The sequence below is a fragment of the Xyrauchen texanus genome, chromosome 40 (genome assembly GCF_025860055.1).
Source record: "Xyrauchen texanus isolate HMW12.3.18 chromosome 40, RBS_HiC_50CHRs, whole genome shotgun sequence".
In the NCBI taxonomy this organism is placed as follows: Eukaryota; Metazoa; Chordata; class Actinopteri; order Cypriniformes; family Catostomidae; genus Xyrauchen; species Xyrauchen texanus.
This window is the reverse complement of record NC_068315.1, coordinates 14,709,001-14,728,678: the sequence shown is the minus strand read 5'-3', so window position 1 is coordinate 14,728,678 and position 19,678 is coordinate 14,709,001. Positions and strand designations below refer to the sequence as shown.

Below are 19,678 nucleotides of genomic sequence, written 5' to 3'. Positions count from 1 at the left end.
CATTTCACCATCCCTGCGTTTCAGCCTTTGTGCTTGTCGCGATATTCACAGCGTCACTGACTGTGTTGTCAATAACTTTAGCTCGTTGTTCCGTCGCTTCTGCCAGTCGGCATATTTCGACAGACTGTGACAAAGTTAGCTGACGTTCACGCAACATGCGCCGCCTCGTGTTCTCATTGGCAATGCCCAGGACAAGTCTATCGCGAATCATTTCATCTTTGAGCTCCCTGTATTCACAGGTCGATGCTCGTTCCTGCAGCCTCTTGAGAAAGTTGTCTATAGGCTCGTCCACCTCCTGCTTGCAACAACCGAACATATATCTTTCGTAGATCACATTTTTCGCAGGCTTGAAATAATCTCCCAATGCATCAAGTATGACTTTCGGATCCTTAGTTTGTTCCTCGTTCAAAATAATATTATGACTGTAGATATGCCAACATTCATTACCCATTAATCGCCTCAGCGCTGCCGCTCTCAGCTCTTTGGGCTTCTCACTTAGCCCGGTAGCTAGCTCATAGTCCTCGAATTCCCCTCTGAAATTGTCCCAATTTTTGGATATGTCTCCTGACATCCGCATGCCATCAGGGGCAGGAATGCTGTTTAAAGCCATGTTCAGGATCTAGTTTTCACTTCTGACACCATGTTTGTGTCCTATGCAATGAACAATCAAGAGCTGATTCAATGTGCGTCTTTATTAACCCATACTCCATTAATAACTGCCCGCGAACCGGGGCCAATACGTCACAACAGGATGCAAACCATATATGGCATTTCACCGTAACAGATACTACACATGTTTATAACTGAGAGAAAATGATACGAACCTTAAGTCACAGTATTCCTCTGATGACATCCATTTCTTTAAAAGTTTGCAGCCTTGGATCTTATATGTATGTGTGTTTAATTCCATGTTGGCATGAGAGCTCTGTGACTCTGGTCCCGCCCTGGTTGTAAAACAAAGCATGATTGGTTGAAGATAGAATGTGCTATGATTGGTCAGAGTAATGTGGTCGTTATCGGATTGGCTTGAGTAGACAATGGGTGGAGACCACCTATTTGTAGATTTGTGAGCACATCTTGATGGTAGATTTGTTTAAAAATCAACAAATGCATTTAGCGATCTGCAAATGCCCAGGAAGCGATCCACAAATGAATTTGCGCAATTCTCAAATGAATGCTGGACAGAGTTGTGGTTGTGGGTTAAAAACTATCTTTGTAAATAAAACTAATTATTTGCCAATCTAATTTGATATATTTGTGCATTCACTTTATTTTTGTGAAACTCCTAACATTTATTTGTGGATCTCATTACATTTATTTGTGAACCAACTTTCTGTTTGTGAATCTCTTTCATATTTGTATGTTAATATGAAACAGTTCCATCTCCATACTCCTACCGCTGTTACGACAGTGTCAGCAGCCTCCGCAGCATAGACGCGGCGCTGCCGTTGATAGCTGAAAACGCGCTTAAAAGGTAAGTTTGCTATTTATTTGAATTGGCTGTTCAAGTTGAATGTTTACAGTGGTTGAGCATAGCAATACGTCTCTTTCGATTCAAATTGGGCTGACAGCTGGATGAAATATTGACATTTGGCTCACGAGAGTGACAGGAGACCCCTATGATGTGGACGAATCCAGGTACTTTTAGTATAGGCTAGTCTGTTAAAATAAGCTTAAGATGTTTTTTCAAATGTTCCTGTATCTGTGGTCATTGAGCGGTCAAACACGTCTTTAATTGTGTTTTCGCTGTTCTTTGTCGCTCACTTAGAAAGTCGCTTCTTCCGAAACAACATACACGACATTTGCCTAGTAAACAACATAATGTTCAGTTCACCTCAGTTGGAGAATTGCTGAACAAAGAAACACCCACTAACCCCACGAGAAGCAAGTCAACATGATTTTGACAGGTCCACTCTAGAGTAATCTATTGCACACCTGTGTGTACGCACACAATACATAAACATATGTGTAGGTACACATAGTGTGTATCAACTTTTAGACATATATTGTATCTCAGCAGCTGTTTTCATGAAGCTGTCATGGTTTCTATGGTGGATTTGCCACATGCAAACTTCCCCCTCCTCTGGTCTATCTGAACATGCAAAGTAAACAAAGAGGAGTTTGACAAAGTCATGCTAGTTCTAACTTTCTCTAGTTTTGTAGATCTACACAATGTTTTGCATTGTAGGGTCTAAACACCCCTCTGGGGTAAAAGGCACTTTTGATTTAATTTTCTCCCAAAAACACTAAATAGCAAACTATTAGTAACTAAAAGTAACTGCTACAGCACTTTCCTAAACACTGCAAAATTGTCCGGATCCACGAGATCATTGCGTGTATTGTGTAAATGTGGTTGATTTTATATTTTTTTAATGCTGCAAATTTATGTAGCTAATGAAAATCCCTGAAATTTACCACATTGAGACAAAATACGTATTTGTTATTTTCAGTTTTGTTCAAGGTGATTAAATAAAAAAAAATATTTAAAAACTGTCCAGTAAGTGAAAGGATAGTATTTGGGGTAAAAAGCCCCCCTGCAAGGGGCTAAAGGTCCCCCATAAAACAACTTGTTTTTCTTAAGTGGTATGAATAGATTTATTATGAATAATGTTCAGTTGGGCTCACACTGACTCATCCAATCACAACAGAGATTCATTTGTTTGCAGAATACTTACTTGAGATGTTATGAAATGCCAAATTTGATTGAAATTTACAGAAAATGTCACAATCATTTCTGAAGAAAATGATTTGCATGAGTTAACAAATTTTGCTCTATAATTTCCCCGTATAGCTACACGATATCACTATAAATCACATTTGATTTAAATGACATGGGATATGCAAGAATGTGTTGCCCTATCCTCCTGGGACTTGTGGAAAATCCAGACGGCAATGACTTTGTTACCCGCAGATAGGGACAAAATGGCACCACGATAACCTTCCAGCATGGAGAGGCAGACTGGAGAACCATGTGAGCATGAATCTGAAGAGGGAGAGAAGGAAGGACCAGGACCTCCTTTAGAAGGAGCTGAAAAAGCCACCACTGATGCTCCAGATGGAGGCTGGGGCTGGGTGGTCCTACTTGCTACCATCCTTGTCTTAGCGCTGACACTGGCCTTTCCCTCCTGCATTGGCATCTTCTATGTAGATCTTCAGACAGAATTTGAAGCCAGCAACAGTGAGACATCTTGGGTGCCATCAATAATGATAGCAGTTCTACATGCTGGAGGTAAGGATGCAGAAGAGTTATTTGGTGTTTAGAAGATTTTTACTATGCACTATTTAAAGGACAGCCCTCCTGAAACAACCTCAAGTTATGTGCACATAAAGAGTTGATTGAGGATTGTCGTATTACGCTGGTAACATGCAATTGTTTCCTTAAGGATCTATTTCTATTTGATACTTAAAGATTACTTTTGTAATCTTTTGGTTGATTCAGTCAAATTCATGCATATTTCTGATTAAATTAATGAATTAACCCATTTAATTTAGATCTTACCACAAAAAAAAATAAAATTGTTAGGTTACCCGTCAAAACTTTTTTTTCAGTGAGACAAGTCTTGCATGAAGTCTTCAGTTTTCCTAGAAAGTATCTATTTTCTAACTGTCGCTTTTGTAGCTGTTATACATGAATGATATCATTGCAGGTTATCACTTTTTACAGTGTAAAAATATTCAGACAAAGCACCACTTTGCACATTTACACTTGTGTTTAATCTGATTTTATTCTCTTAATTAGGAACAGAGAGCAGGTAATTTGGTACTGAATGCATCATCAATCTGTTCCATGAAAAAAAAATTCTCAATTAACAGGCTTGCTTCAAATCAGAAATATTATTTGATATTTTATAAAATATATTTTTTGATATTAATATTATTATTTATTGTGAATGAACTTGAATACATTATGTTACAGAAATTGTAAGGGTTAGATCAAGTAGAAATAGATACTTTAGGGAACAATTGTATGTTATCACTTTTTACAGTGATAGCTTTGAGGAACCTTTTAAAATATAAACAAGGTACATGTTTGTTTCACTTCTCCATTGTGAGAAGGAAGGTTTGGTTATTACTTGATATCTCCTCTGTGCTCTGTAGAAATAACTAAAAAGGAACAGATTGATCCAACATATTTCAGTGTTCCTCTTGAGCTGCCAAATGTGGATTACTTGGAACAGTTGTGTGTTGACATTTGCTTAACAAATTTGAACATGGCAAGTAATTGTTGAAAGGTTGTGTTCAGAGTGGGATTATGGTGTATCATGCTGGGACCATGGAGTAAGCCACCATGAAGGCAAGCTTTTTTTTTTTTACCATAAGCATTGTTCTTCCAGGTCCTCTTTGTAGTGTGCTGGTGAAACACTTCGGTTGCCGGGCGACAGTGATGTTTGGGGGAGTGCTGAGTGGTGTGGGGATGGCCATCAGCTCTTTTACACGTTCTATACTCGAGTTATACATCACTGCGGGGGTCATAACAGGTTAGTATGGTTGATCTGTGGTTAAAAGAGCAACAACAATGGTGATATAAAGAGGTGACATTAAATTAAATATCAGCCTGTAGAGTGTAGAGCTTTGAGGCATTCCAAGAGGGTTGATATTTAATTTAATTGTGGCCACAGACAAAAAGAGTGACGCAAACAGTGAACATTTCCAGTTCTTTTATAAAAACGATCAGTACTTTTGGAATGTTTGTTCTGTTGTATACTGCAGTTATAATCATTTTATTGTTATTAAAACAGTGAACATCATCAATGTATGGTAACTCTTAAAATTAATGGTAAATGATAAATGTAGACGCTTTCAACTTATGTAGATAGTTTGCAATTTAGTTTGCACTTTAGTATCCCTTCTATAATATACAGTATTATAGGTAATAATAATTTTTGACCTTGTGTTTTCTTCACAGGTCTGGGTTTCTGTTTGAGTTTTCAGCCTGCTGTTACCATCCTCGGTTATTACTTTGTGCGCCGTCGTCCTTTTGCCAATGCTATGTCCTCCACCGGCACTGCTCTGGGCCTGTCTACATTGCCCTTTTTAGGTGACTACCTGCACAGTGAGCTGGGCTGGAGAGGGAGCTTTCTGGTTCTTGGTGCTGTGCTACTTAACTGCTGTGTTTGTGGGGCTGTTATGAGACCACTGAAACCTCGCAAGCCCAGAAGATCCAAGGGAATGAAGAACGGCCCAAGATCCCCAGACAAAAAAGGACTGAAAGAGAGCATGCAGAGAATGTTTCAGAGTTTAGCATCCTTCCTCAGATGCCACATGGCTTTTGACCTGTTTGGTAGTAACCTGCGATTTCGGGTCTTCTCCTTGGGCATCACCTGGATGATGCTGGGGTTCGTGGTGCCGCTTATTTACCTGGTTCCCTATGCTACAGCCAATGGCATGGATCAGAGCCGAGCCGCCCTGCTGCTGTCCATCCTGGGCTTTGTCAACATCTTTGTGCGGCCTCCCATCGGAGTGCTCTTCAGCCTGCCCTGGTTCAAAGGCCGACACATCTACGTGTTCTCAGTGGCACTGTTCATAAATGGACTCAGTAATAGTATTTGCTGCATTGCTGCCAGTTTCCCAGTGCTCTTAATATATGTGCTGACTTACGGGCTGTCTATGAGCGTGATTGGCTCGTTGATGTTCACCGTACTAATGGACACGGTTGAGATGAGTCGATTCCCATCTGCTCTCGGCCTGCTGTCTATCATGGAAAGCGTCACGCTGCTGATTGGGCCTCCTCTTGCAGGTAACATAAAAATCTTGTAGTTGCAGTACTTCAAAGGTTAGGTGTAATGTAGATGGAGAGTGCCATGCCTTTATACACTCACCTAAAGGATTATTAGGAACACCATACTAATGCTGTGTTTGACCCCCTTTCGCCTTCAGAACTGCCTTAATTCTACGTGGCATTGATTCAACAAGGTGCTGAAAGCATTCTTTAGAAATGTTGGCCCATATTGATAGGATAGCATCTTGCAGTTGATGGAGATTTATGGGATGCACATCCAGGGCACGAAGCTCCCGTTCCACCACATCCCAAAGATGCTGTATTGGGTTGAGATCTGGTGACTGTGGGGGCCATTTTAGTACAGTGAACTCATTGTCATGTTCAAGAAACCAATTTGAAATGATTCGAGCTTTGTGACATGGTGCATTATCCTGCTGGAAGTAGCCATCAGAGGATGGATACATGGTGGCCATAAAGGGATGGACATGGTCAGAAACAATGCTCAGGTAGGCAGTGGCATTTAAACGATGCCCAATTGGCACAAAGGGGCCTAAAGTGTGCCAAGAAAACATCCCCCACACCATTACACCACCACCACCAGCCTGCACAGTGGTAACAAGGCATGATGGATCCATGTTCTCATTCTGTTTATGCCAAATTCTGACTCTACCATCTGAATGTCTCAACAGAAATCGAGACTCATCAGACCAGGCAACATTTTTCCAGTGGATACTGGATGTTTTTCCCTTTTCACACCATTCTTTGTAAACACTAGAAATGGTTGTGCGTGAAAATCCCAGTAACTGAGCAGATTGTGAAATACTCAGACCGGCCCGTCTGGCACCAACAACCATGCCACGCTCAAAATTGCTTAAATCACCTTTCTTTCCCATTCTGACATTCAGTTTGGAGTTCAGGAGATTGTCTTGACCAGGACCACACCCCTAAATGCATTGAAGCAACTGCATGTGATTGGTTGATTAGATAATTGCATTAATGAGAAATTTAACAGGTGTTCCTAATAATCCTTTAGGTGAATGTATGTATGGCTCAACCCAAACATGATCTATATGCTTCTAATCTCAGGATGCCTTGCTTTAATCAAAGACAATTTTAAATGCGATCTAACTCTTAAAATCAGTTTTGTTGGTGTAACCGAATGAGTTACAGTTAATTCAGTGAGCTTAAATAATACGTTTGAATAAAGCCAGTTAAGTTAGATTTTACCACATGAAGTAATTGTTTTAGTTTATCCGACCAAAAATGTTTTACAGTACATGGGATATTTGTACTTTAAAAAGACACCCTGTGGGACCATTAAAAATGAATTGGTGAAGGACAATTTAAAGAAAAATCACAGAAAAAAGCACATCCCTGATGTGCATGACTTTCTTTCTTCAGCTGAACACAAATTAAGATTTCTAAAAGAACATTTTAGAAGAATATCTCAGCTCTGTTGGTCCGTACAATGCATATGAATGGTGAACAGAACTTAAAAGCTCCAAAAAGCACATAAAGGTGATTAAAATTGATCTATATGACTCCAGTGCTGAAATCCATGTTTTCTGAAGAAATATGATAGGTGTGGGTGAGAAACAGATCAATATAAATCTCCACTTTTACTTCCACTTCAAACATCCGGATAAATATTATGCAGCATCTAGCCAAAAAGTAAACTGCTCCTTAAGGATGATTATGGAATTTCCTAATAAGTTACATTGTTACAGCACCTTTCATTCAATACATTCCTATACTATCCTGCATAGTCTGAAATATAGCTGTGAGAGTGTAAATTTGTATGAGGGGGTTTATGTCTCTGCTTGCATGCAAAGAATGGAATGTCTTTTCTATTGCAAAAGCACTAATCTGGATTTGTGTGGGTTTTTGTGGGAGGGGAGGCTGTGTTCTGAGGCTGGTCAGACTGACTGTTAAGTTTTCTCACTTTTGTTCTCTTACACAGTAATTTAATTAGTTGGACTAAGCACAGCCTTGGAGCTTGGAGTGTTACTGACTGAGTACATGCATTTTTGGCCTAATGTTCACCATTGTCCTTGAGCCACTCTATACAGCCATGCATGACTCATGTTTTGGTGGTTTACTCCAGAATCATGATGACATAGCACTTTTGTTACTTGTGGATCAGGAGGACTTTTAAATTGAATATACAGTACTGTGCTGTCTTAATCACATTAGATGTTTCACAAAAACATTTGTCTTTAGATGGTTATTTCAATATACATTTTAGATGTCCAATCATCCCTCTTGCAAATAGAATAGAAGTAGAACAAAGGGGTCCTCCAACAAATGGTATGGCCCCCACAGAGCCCGGATCACAACATCATAGAGTCAGAAGCAATTGAGACTAAATACATAGAACTGTGGAAAGTTCTCCAAGAACAACCTATCTGCTTGGAACAACCTATCTGTCAGCAACATTGAAAACTGAGCAATTGGGCTGTTTTAAAGACATAGGGTGGTCACACACACAAAATATTAATTGATTTAAATATTGGTTTTGATGTTTACTGCAAGTTGTAAGTTAATTGGTGTAGTCATGACATTATTTTTGGAACAGATTAAAATAAAAATAAAAGCATCATGACAGTACTATACATTTTTCACTACTAAAACTTTTGCACAGTACTGTACCATTATAAAGATTTTAAAGTTATAGGAACTAATTAAAAAATAAATGTACTCACCCTCATGTTGTTCCAACCCCATATGACTTCTGTCTTCTGTGGAACACAAAAGAAGATGTTAGACAGAATGACAGCCTTCATTTTCATTGAATGGTGAAAGATGCAATGAAAGTGAATGGTGACTGGCACATTGCCTAATACTGTCTGGTCTCATGAAATTTAGTTGAACATTGCAACGTTTTTGCAAAACTGAAATTACATGGATTCATTACATGTTTGGCTTTACCCTAAACCTAACCAATAATGTCCGAATAGATAAATGAGAGTTTAACAAAACAAATATCCTCACCCTGTAGTATAGTGTTTTAAAATGCAAATTCGAAAAAAAGAAGAAGAAAAAAGAAATCACACATTAACTTAAGCAACCAAGTCATTTTGTGTCGCTTCTATCCTACTTTCACACATCTTTGGCTGGACTCGAACTGTGGCCATTGGGGCTAAAGTTTGACACTCTTCCAGGTGAGCTATCAAGCAAGCTAATGACATTCATTCTTTGAGACCAGGTTGCCCTAAAATCTCAGTCAAACAGGTTTAGAACAGCACGACGGTGCATAAATTGAGACAGAATTTTTTATTTTTGTGGTGAACTATGCAAGGCTCAAAACACTGAAAACAAGGACCTCATAAGAAAAATATTTCTATGTATGTGTTACAGGAAGCCTCGTGGACAGAACTGGCTTGTACACATTTGTGTTTCTGGCTTGCAGTATCTCAGTGGCCTTATCAGCTCTGTTCCTAATGATTTCCTTTTACTGGCTGGACTGCCATGATGCAGCCCAGAAGGACAATTCACTAGCTTCTGGGTCTCCAGCTAAGCCTGCAGTTATTCTGCCCACAGTACAGTACTGCAGTGTGCCTACAGATGGGGACAAGACGAATGACCCGTCTTCAGAGACAGAAAATATCACTGATATATGACCTGCATCAGAATCAGACTGGGTTTATTCATGTTTAAATTGTTATCTATATCAGGTGTGTTACAGCTCATGAAAATGTATTTGTATGTATACATTGAAAATAATTTTATTCCGTTTCTTAGTAACACAAAATGTGTTGTTTTTTAATATATCGTTTCAGTGAGTGTCAAACTCATTACTGTATGACACTGTAACGCTTTTGTAAATGTTCTGGTCTAGTGAGTTAAACTCATGATCTCATGTCACTGGAATGCCTTGTGGTATCTATATGCCATAGTACTATAATGCCATCTTTTTGGTTTACTGTAAATTAAAGGTGCTGTATGTGACTTTTTAATACCATGACATTACTAACTGACAGATATGACCGAAATAGGTGTACTGAGAAATCTCACCTGTCTCTGTGACAGCCCTAGACTCTGCAAACAGCAAAAAAAAAAAGAGTCAGGTGAGTGCTTTCTAAGCCAATCAGAAAATGCTATCTGCCTTTTATGTGTTTGTGTTTGTTACGTGTTTTTGGAGTGCAGAGTGGTTTACAGGTTCATCCAATTCAGGCCCCAGTCATCACTAAATCACTGTGAAATCACTTATAGCAGCTTTAAATATTATAAAATGTACCTTCATACCTTGAGAACATTGAAGCTATTAGTCAGGAATCCATCATAGCTGATTTGTTTCATGCCATGCCTATGAAATCTACACTCAACATCTCAATATCTACATAACTATATTTCAAGTTTTTAGCAGACTCTATTGTTTTTTTCTCAGTTTTATCACAATACAATATATTATGCATTGTATCATAAGCTCCATACACTGAAAGACATGCATTCACTGTTTAAAAATGATTGTTCTCTTTATGATTTACCTTTACCCATTATATTGCCAAAGTGTCAGAAAAGAGATTGTTTGATGAATTAGGAGAAAATCTAATTAAGTTATGTTTTAGTAAAGTTATTAAATGGCTAAAGCTACAGGACTGTGCAAAAAATGTAGGCAGTAGTGAAAAGTGTTGTAAATGGAGGATGTTTAAAAAAATATTGGCATAATTTTTATTTATCAATTAACTTGTGACCTTACAGTGTGTTTACGACAATAATAAAGTTTATTTATGTATTAAATGCAAAGATATTTGAAATGATAGTTAAGATTTCGCTCTGCTGTCTAATTGCTCTCAATTAACCAGCAGCATTATTTGACTTATTTTTATTTACCTAAACAAACACATACCTATTTCTGATCAATGTTTGGAGAAAAGTTCAATTTAAAGCTGATGTGTGTAATTTTTGCACTACTAGCGGAACAAGTGGAATTACAAAAACTGGTTTCCTACACACTCACCAACTTCCAATGTTCAGCCAAAATAAATATGCTAAAATAAGGATTGTTTTAAAACAGGTTTTCCAAAAACTCCCCCATCTTTCATTGTTCAGGCAAGCAGGTTTTCCCATAACAAACTCTGGCTTTCAACTTCTGTAAACTTGGATGATAAAGTATTTTATAATAGCAAAACAAAACACAAATGACATGAAACACTTCACCTTTAAGACAATAACAGAGGTTTAAACCATTGGCCCCTGGGGGTTTTGAGATGGTCATGGAAGGGTCTGTGTGTAAAAAGATAAATTTAAACATTTATCTGTTAGGTATTTTTTAATGAATGTTATTATAAAATGTCATAGACAAAATGCAGCTTTTATATTAGGTTTGTCTAAGAGTCTGCATGGGCGATACTTGGGTCTGTGTTATCTTCTTTTTCAATTACTTTTTTTATTTAAGTTTATTAAGTATACTTTTATTTTTAATTTAGAAATAGTACAGGGGATTTTTTTTTTTTTTAAAAGCCAGCCTTATAGGACATTAAAATAATTAAGTGAACAGTTTAATTAAATAAAGCACATAAATAGTAATACACAAATATAAAACAACAATAATAAATAAATTACAAAAAGGAAAATATGAAAAACACAAATAACTCAATCAATAAATAAACACACCTCCAGATTCTCAACTCTTGAACATATCTTTGTCCATAATGTTATTCGAATCATGAATATTTCAACAGCGCTTCCTGCTTGTCACTTGAAGACTATACGACAAAGAGCGCCCACTGCTGGCGACTCTGAATATCTGATAACCGTCCTGCCGTACAACGTCACGCCAAAACCAAAATAAAAAAACGTAACAAAAACAAAAAACGTTGTTGGTTCACACTAGCTCGTAAAAAAAAAAAAAAAAAAAACCGAGAGCGTTGTATATACATTATATACATTTTATACGGTAATATTTATCACTCGCATGAGTGCTGAAACTGAAAAACAACTTTGTCAACGCCCACAACCGCGAAAGTGAAACCAAAATAATGCAGCGGATAAAAGCACTTGGTACAAACGTGGTATGTTGTTTTAAGCTGGTTATATTTATAAGCCGTTTTGAGTTATGTGCATGAACAAGAAAGGCCAGACTTTGCTAATCATGTGTATCTGATTCATGTTTATCTTTTCAGTCTGGTCACGGTGTAACATTTTAAGATGACTACAGAGGCTCAACCTATCTCCAGAGCTGCGTTAGTAGCACACATCTATCTACTGTGCTGTGATCTCGTTCTGTGGGCATGTGTGTGGACAGCACTGCTGTGGCTGGATGGTGAGGGCAGTTTGGACTTAAAGTGCCTGTGGGCTTTCAGGATCATCAGCTGGGCTGTGCTTTATTCACTTACCACACATGCTGCTGATAACAGTGTTCAGCCCCTCCTTAAGCGCTGGGTGGCTTTACAGAGCTTCCAACCAGCAGTATTTGACAGTGTTCAGACTGTGCTGCAGGGGATGGTGAGGGGGTTCAGTCCTGTGCCTGATCCTGGGATGGTGATCTTGAGCTCTGTAACATCTACTCTGATTTATATGGTGTGGGAGATGGCCTTCTCACATGGTGGATCAGTTAAGGTTGCCAGAAACCAGAAGAAGGATGAAGAGGCCAAGGCACTCCTAATGAGAGTGATTCACTACTCCAGCCCTGATTACCTTCATCTAGGGGCGGCCTTCATCTTCCTCAGCCTGGCTGCACTATGTGAGTGTATCTAAAATTACAAATTAAATCCTTACCATTAAAGGGTTCATGGCATGCCTTTATTTTTATTATTTGAATAAGATCCTTCAGTTTCACTTTTTAATATTAGTAAAGTGTTTTGCACATAAAACAGTAATATATTTGTAAATCATGACCATTTGCCACCCTCATACTTATACCCTCTGTCAAAAACGCTCGGTTTTGGTGCAGCCTCTCCTTTAAGACTTGATAGTAAATGCGTGATATGAGCGCAAAGCGATCATCTGTGTTCCACAACTGCTTTCGGGTCCTTGAATAACGTATAATGTGTGAGTAAGGGCAGCTGGTGGACTTTTTGGTGCCCTCCTATGGTAAGATGGTGCCCCCCTTGGGAATGGGTGCCCTAAGCAGACTGCGTAGTATGCGTATAGGGAGGAGCGGTACTGTGTTGATGTGTTGTTGTTGTCAACTCTAAAAAAGTTGGGACGGTTGAGTGTTTACCACTTTAACATCACCATTTCATCTAAAACACTTATTATACATTTAGGCACTGAAGACACAAGTTTGTTAAGTTTAAAATGAGGACTTTTCCCCCATTCATCCATTATACAGGTCTTCAACTGCACAATTCTACGGGGTCTTCTTTGGCATATTATACACTTTATAATGCACCACACATTCTCAATTGGACAGGACTGCAGGCAGGTCAATCTAGCACCTGCTCTCTCTGCTTATTTGGCCAATATGTGGTTTGAAGTTGTCCTGCTGAAAATGCCGGGACGTCCTTGGAAAAGACGGTGCTGGATGGCAGTAAATGCTGCTCCAAAATTTTTGCATATCTGTCTGCATTAATAGTGTTGTCATAGATGTGTGAGTTACCCATGCCATTGGCACTGACACACTCCCTGGCCCATACAGACACTTGATTTTAGACCTGACGCTGATAACAGCTTGGATGGTCCTTTTTGTCTTTGGCATGGAGAACACAACGGCTGTGCTTTTCAATTTGAAATGTGAACATATCGGACCAAAGAACATGGTTCCACTGTTCTACTTTCAATCTAATAGACTGAGCCCAGATATGTCAGCAGTGAGACATCAACAGTGTTGATGTAGGGCTTCTGCTTTGCATAGTTAAGTCTTAACTTGCATCTATGGATGCAGCGGCGAGTGGTGTAGACTAACAAATGTTTACTAAAGTAATACCAAGCCCATGTTCATGATATCCATTACAGATGATTATTTGCTTGGGAAATTGACAAGTCTCGAATGTTCCTTGCTCTTGAAGGACTAGGCTGTTTTTGGAGGCTCCTTAAATACTATGACATGATTGCCTCACCTGTTTAACATCTCCTGTTTCACATCGCCTTGTTATTCAACTTGTCAAATTGTTATTAGTCTTAAATTGCCCCTGTCTCAACGTTTTTGGAGCGTGTTGCAATCATCTGATTTTAAATTACTGTACATAAAAACAAAAACAAAAAATGAAATTCACAAGGTAAATCATCATATATTGTGTAGTTGTAGTGTTTTCAATATAGCAAAGGGTTAATATAATTTACAAATCACTCTATTTTGTTTTTATTAGCATTTTTCATACTGTCCCAACTTTTTTGGAATTGGGGTTGTACATGAAAAGTATAATAATAAGCACATTAGCCTGAGTGACGTGCAAAGATCTGATTCAACGTAAATATGATTGTGTCTTTGTTATTTATTTATATATTTTACTGAAGTACGAATGTGTCTAATGTCTCTATTTTTGTAGTTGAGACATTTATTCCATACTGCGTTGGAAAAGTTGTTGACATTTTGAGTGGTAAATATCAGCATGATAACTTCCTGTGGGCCATTGGACTCATGGCACTGTGCTCACTAGGAAGGTAAGTGTAATATCATACCTACATGAGCAATGTTATTTGGGAATAATTCACCCAAAAAATGTTATTCTGTCTTTCATTCACACTGTGTTTCAAGCTTTTCTTCTTTCACTTTCTTCTGTCTGAGGAACACAAAATGAGATGTTAGGCAGCAGTTCGTAAAGGAATAGTTCACCCCAAAATTAAAATGATCTCTTTATTTATTCACTCTAATGCAATCCTAGATGTGTATGACTTTCTTTCTTCTGCAGAACAAAAAAAGAAAGTTTTTTTAGAAGAATATCTCTGTAGGTCCAAACAATGCAAGTGAATAGTGACGAAAACTTTGAAGCTCCAAAAATCACATAATGGCAGCATAAAATTAATCCATAAATCTCCAAATTATTCTGTCTATTTATTTTTTCAGATTAACTTTTTTATTGGTTGATTCACAAGCATAACACAAAACAAAGCAAAATATACATGCAGAGAGTCAACCATTATCCCCGTTAACCCCCATTCATTCCCTATCCCCCTTCAAATCCCCAAACCCCAACAAACATTCCCATGTTCCAAGCCTTAGTATACAAATATAAACATGGAGAGAGAGCAAGAGAGAGAGAGGTTCTCTCCACATTGCCCTCACCAAGAGCCTTCCAGAAAGGTCATGTATTGTCCCAATTCTTACCATATGCATCTAGTCTACCAAGTTATGACATCTTTTCGAATGCCAACACCCTGCCCAATTCGGTGAACCATTCTTGAAATGAGGGAGCGCCAATTGACTTCCATCCCCTAAGAATTATCTGTCTGCCAATCATTACACTAGTTTGGACCCAGTTTTTGTATATTTGTCACCTACATTAATAACCTCCCCATCACCCTATTCCGGGTATTTTTAAGCAATCTAATTGACTTTGAGTGAGAACAGACCCAAATACTACCATTGCAGTCTCTAGGCAAGATTATGATTTAAAAAGTACTATTACACTTCCTAGTGCTTGACTAGATTTCGCTTGGAAGTGTAATTGAGATTAAAATTATGATCGTCAAGGAGACTGCTGGTGTCAAGATTTATATTTACATAGATTTATATTTTGGTCTGTTGTCAGTCAAGACTGATTTGATTTCTTCAGAAGACCACTGGAGTCTTTTCTTTCATCCTGCCTTTATTTGCTGTTTGGAACTGCAAAGTTTTGGTCACCATTCACTTGCATTGTGTGGATGTACAGAGCTAAAATATTCATCCAAAAACCTTTGTTTGTGTTCAGCAGAAGAAAGAAAGTCAAACACATCTGGGATGGCATGAGAGAATTTTCATTTTGGGTTTAACGATTCCTTTAATGTCAGTCAACATTCAATTTTGTTGCATCTTATTTCCATGCAATGAAACTAAAAGGTGACTAATGTTGTCATTCTGCTTAACGTCTCCTTTTGTGTGCAATGAAGAAAGAAATCATATGCTTTTGGAACAATGTGGATAAATTGTAACTTCAAAAGAATTTTAATTTTTGGTTAGACAATCCCTTCAAGAGCAATAAAACTAATGCTCTCTTGCATAATCAGCCCAGTTTCCTGAACTAATATGATTATTTGTTGTATCTTGAAGTTCTATGTTCACTGGTTTGCGTGGCGGGATGTTCATGTGTAGCCTCAGTAGACTCAACAAGAGAATTCGACACATGCTGTTCCAGAATCTTGTGAAGCAAGAGATAAGCTTTTTTGAAGAAAACAAACCCGGTATTATTTCTTCACTTTCAATTTATATTTTTCAATTCATATACCTTATTCTTATTCATGTGAGAACATGTCCATTATTTCACTATCATAACTAAGGAACCATTGTTCCTCCTTTACAGGTAGTCTCACATCACGTTTGGTCTCTGACACTGATAAGATGGGTCGTTCTGTGGCCATGAATGTAAATGTATTACTGCGGAGTCTGGTGAAGACATGTGGCATGCTGTTCTTTATGCTGCGCCTGTCCTGGCAGCTGACACTCCTCACGTGTATCGAAATGCCACTTCTTGCTTTCCTTCAGAATTCCTACAACAACCTCTCCCAGGTAAGAGTAATTGAATTCTATTCAATTACTATTCTTAACCTACTGATTTAGATGCATCGTGAAATCTTAAATTTGGTCATGACTCGATTCAGTCCGATGAAATTATTTTGGAACGATTCAGAATTATTTAAAAAAAAATGCAGAAAAAGTTATAAAAAAAAGTTCTTCAGTAAGTTTTTACTGATCATTCCTAATTTAGACAGCACAGAAATGTACCACACATGAGCACTTAAGTCAAAAATGCATTTAGGACCAAAGAGGTTTGGCTTATGTCAAATCAAATCAAATCACTTTATTGTCACACTACCATGTACACAAGTGCAACAGTAGGTGAAATTCTTGTGTGCAGGTCCGAGCAACATAGCAGTCATGACAGTGATGAGACATATACCAATTACAATAAACAACATATTTACACAACACAATTTACATATCAAATGTACACATACTTACACAACACGATAATTATATACAATACACACAATATTGAATACACAATATACAATACAATAAGTAAGGAGTATATGAAATATATATATATATATATATATATATATATATATATATATATATATATATATATATATATATATATGAAGTAGTATATTGAGGAGAATATGTTGACAGTCCAGTGTGAGATTATAGCTGAATAAAGTGCAGTGCTAATTATTGATCCTGATAGATCAAGTGTTCAACAGTCTGATTGCTTGGGGGAAGAAGCTGTCATGTAGTCGGCTGGTGCGGGTCCTGATGCTGCGATACCGCCTGCCTGGTGGTAGCAGTGAGAACAGACCATGACTCGGGTGGCTGGAGTCTCTGATGATCCTCCGAGCTTTTTTCACACACCGCCTGGTATATATGTCCTGGAGGGAGGGAAGCTCACCTCCGATGATGTTCCTGGCAGTTCGCACCACCCTTTGCAGGGCTTTGCAGTTGTGCGCGGTGCTATTGCCGTACCAGGCGGTGATGCAGCTAGTCAGGATGCTCTCTACAGTGCTGGTGTAGAACCGTGTGAGGATGTGGTGGTTCATTCCAAACTTCCTCAGCCGTCTCAGGAAGAAGAGGCGCTGGTGAGCCTTCTTCACAACGGCCTCAGTGTGGACGGACCATGTGAGTTCCTCAGTAATGTGGACACCGAGGAACTTGAAGCTGCTGACTCTCTCCACCGGTGCTCCATTGATGGTGATGGGGCTGTGTACTCTGTCTTTCTTCCTGAAGTCCACAACAAGCTCTTTGGTTTTACTGATGTTGAGGGAGAGGTTGTGCTCTTGACACCAGTGTGTCAGAGTGTGCACCTCCTCTCTGTAGGCTCTTTCATCATTGTCAGTGATCAGACCTACCACCGTCGTATCGTCAGCAAACTTAATGATGGCATTGGAGCTATGTGTTGCCACACAGTCATGCGTGTACAGGGAATACAGGAGTGGGCTGAGAACACAGCCCTGCGGGGCTCCAGTGTTGAGGGTCAGTGATGAGGAGGTGTTGCTGCCCATTCTAACCACCTGACGTCTGCCTGACAGGAAATCCAGGATCCAGCTGCACAGCGAGCTGTTTAAGCCCAGAGCCCGGAGTTTCTCATCAAGCTTGGAGGGCACTAGTGTTGAATGCTGAGCTGTAGTCTACAAACAGCATTCTCACATATGTGTTCCTTTTTTCCAGATGGGAGAGAGCATTGTGTATTGTAGATGCGATGGCATCATCGGTGGAGCGGTTGTTGCGGTAGGCAAACTGCAATGGGTCCAAAGAGGGGGGCAGAACAGAGCAGATGTGATCTCTGATTAACCTCTCGAAGCATTTGCTGATGATGGGGGTCAGAGATGTGTGTGGCTGCATACTGTATATATATATATATATATATATATATATATATATATATATAATATAAAATGCATTAAATGATATGCATTATAGATATTAATATATTACGTATAGACATAATGTGGTACATATATTTTACATGAATAATAGATATACGATATGATTTAAAAATAACAATGTCTGATGCAACATAATGATTTGATGCAAACACACACAAACAGATGGTAAACTGTAAAATAAGCATAACTGATTTGTATATCATGTAACATTAACATTTATTGCATATAATTAACAATTACATATGAAATGTCATGTGCAAGCAGATAAGAACCATATTTAAATCGAGCAGGCTCATAGAATGAAAACGATCTATTAGTAGCATGTAAAGGCAGTTATACCCAGGAAGTAACCTATTCATTTTGGGATAGGGAGAGAGCCACCTCCGCTTCTCAAGCTCACTCACGAGAATTCAGTCACAATGTCATACAGGACTGTTTGTGGCACACACCGCAAAAGATACATTTCTTTTAATCGGTACAGATATTTATGAATTAATTGGTATAGGCATTTATGAAGGTGGAGATTGGGAGGTTGAGGGATGCTGGAAGAATTTTCGCCAGAGCAAGAGAAGCAGCTGATTGGCAGGCCTAGATGAACAAGCCCCTCCCGAACTTACAGTACGTTTAGAACTTCATATGGAGAAATAACATTATCTATATATTTTATCTTATGTAAAGTGTACTTTCTCTTCGATTTCTGTTGCAAGAAGGCTTGTGTAATTTGAAATTGAGTTTTAATATAGAAATGATTATCTATTCTTAAATTCCATAATCAATGTTATCAACATTTCTTTGACAGATTGATGCACCGCAATGCATCAGTGCATTTTTACAACCCTATACACCACCTGTCTTGGACTAGCTTCCATTTTACTTTTGCATGTCAATTTTCATGTCTTATCCTACTGAACAGAAAACATCTAGAGAGCTTCAGGACTGTAATGCAGAGACTGCAGAGTTGGCGTCCTCTGTCATTGGGTCTATGAAAACAGTGCGCAGCTTTAATGCAGAGTATCTGGAGAAAAGAAGATATGAAGAGTCTTTGGACAGAAAACTTCAGGTTTTGACACAGAAAGGCATCTACAGTGCTGTTCACCTTTTAATACGAAGGGTAAAGTTTCATATACAGTCCCAAGTTGCATTCACTGCTCACAATTCTAAAATATAAATTTTGTTCTTTATAACTAAAATATAGAAAATATTTATAGTCTTTATTCAGTACAGGCATAGTTTACCCAAAAAGAAAACTGTGTCATTATTTACTCACCCTCATGTTGTTTCAATCCTGTATTCTTTCTTCAGTGTAAAACTACATTAGATGTTGCATTTTGCAAGATCCTGACAGCTGTATTCACCATTCACTTTTTATGACACATTTTTTCCATACAATAAAAGTGAATGGTGACTGAAGCTTCTTAGTTTGTGTTTTACAAAAGAAAGTGAAAGGGGTTTGGAATTTGAATTTTTAGGGTGAACTATTTCTTTAGCTTCCTG

The 19,678-nt window shown here is 38.3% G+C and overlaps 2 protein-coding genes across 3 annotated transcripts in view; one reads left to right on the top strand and one right to left on the bottom strand.

Annotated features, from left to right (window-relative positions):
• LOC127633173 (medium-chain acyl-CoA ligase ACSF2, mitochondrial-like) overlaps positions 1 to 19,678 on the bottom strand; it is a 233,500-nt gene that overhangs the window by 65,023 nt on the left and 148,799 nt on the right. The gene's annotated exons all lie outside the window — the stretch shown is intronic.
• Positions 1,398 to 10,427, top strand: LOC127633432 (monocarboxylate transporter 6-like). Of its 2 annotated transcripts, none has more exons than XM_052112514.1 (5): positions 1,398 to 1,474; positions 2,912 to 3,229; positions 4,335 to 4,478; positions 4,907 to 5,737; positions 9,077 to 10,427. In XM_052112514.1, the coding sequence occupies exons 2-5, from the start codon at positions 2,947 to 2,949 to the stop codon at positions 9,337 to 9,339; spliced, it is 1,521 nt and encodes a 506-aa protein (XP_051968474.1). In that variant the 5' UTR covers positions 1,398 to 1,474; positions 2,912 to 2,946; the 3' UTR covers positions 9,340 to 10,427. The 2 variants fall into 2 exon arrangements, with proteins under 2 accessions (XP_051968474.1, XP_051968473.1); XM_052112513.1 differs by having other exon boundaries at positions 1,406 to 1,474; positions 2,792 to 3,229.

Bases quoted from the DNA above. Each gene is read 5' to 3' on its own strand.
- LOC127633432 (XM_052112514.1), top strand. From the start codon at position 2,947: ATGGAGAGGCAGACTGGAGAACCATGTGAGCATGAATCTGAAGAGGGA. The intron at 4,479-4,906 runs GTTAGTATGGTT...TTTTCTTCACAG, and splicing joins CACTGCGGGGGTCATAACAG to GTCTGGGTTTCTGTTTGAGT. The intron at 5,738-9,076 runs GTAACATAAAAA...TATGTGTTACAG, and splicing joins GATTGGGCCTCCTCTTGCAG to GAAGCCTCGTGGACAGAACT.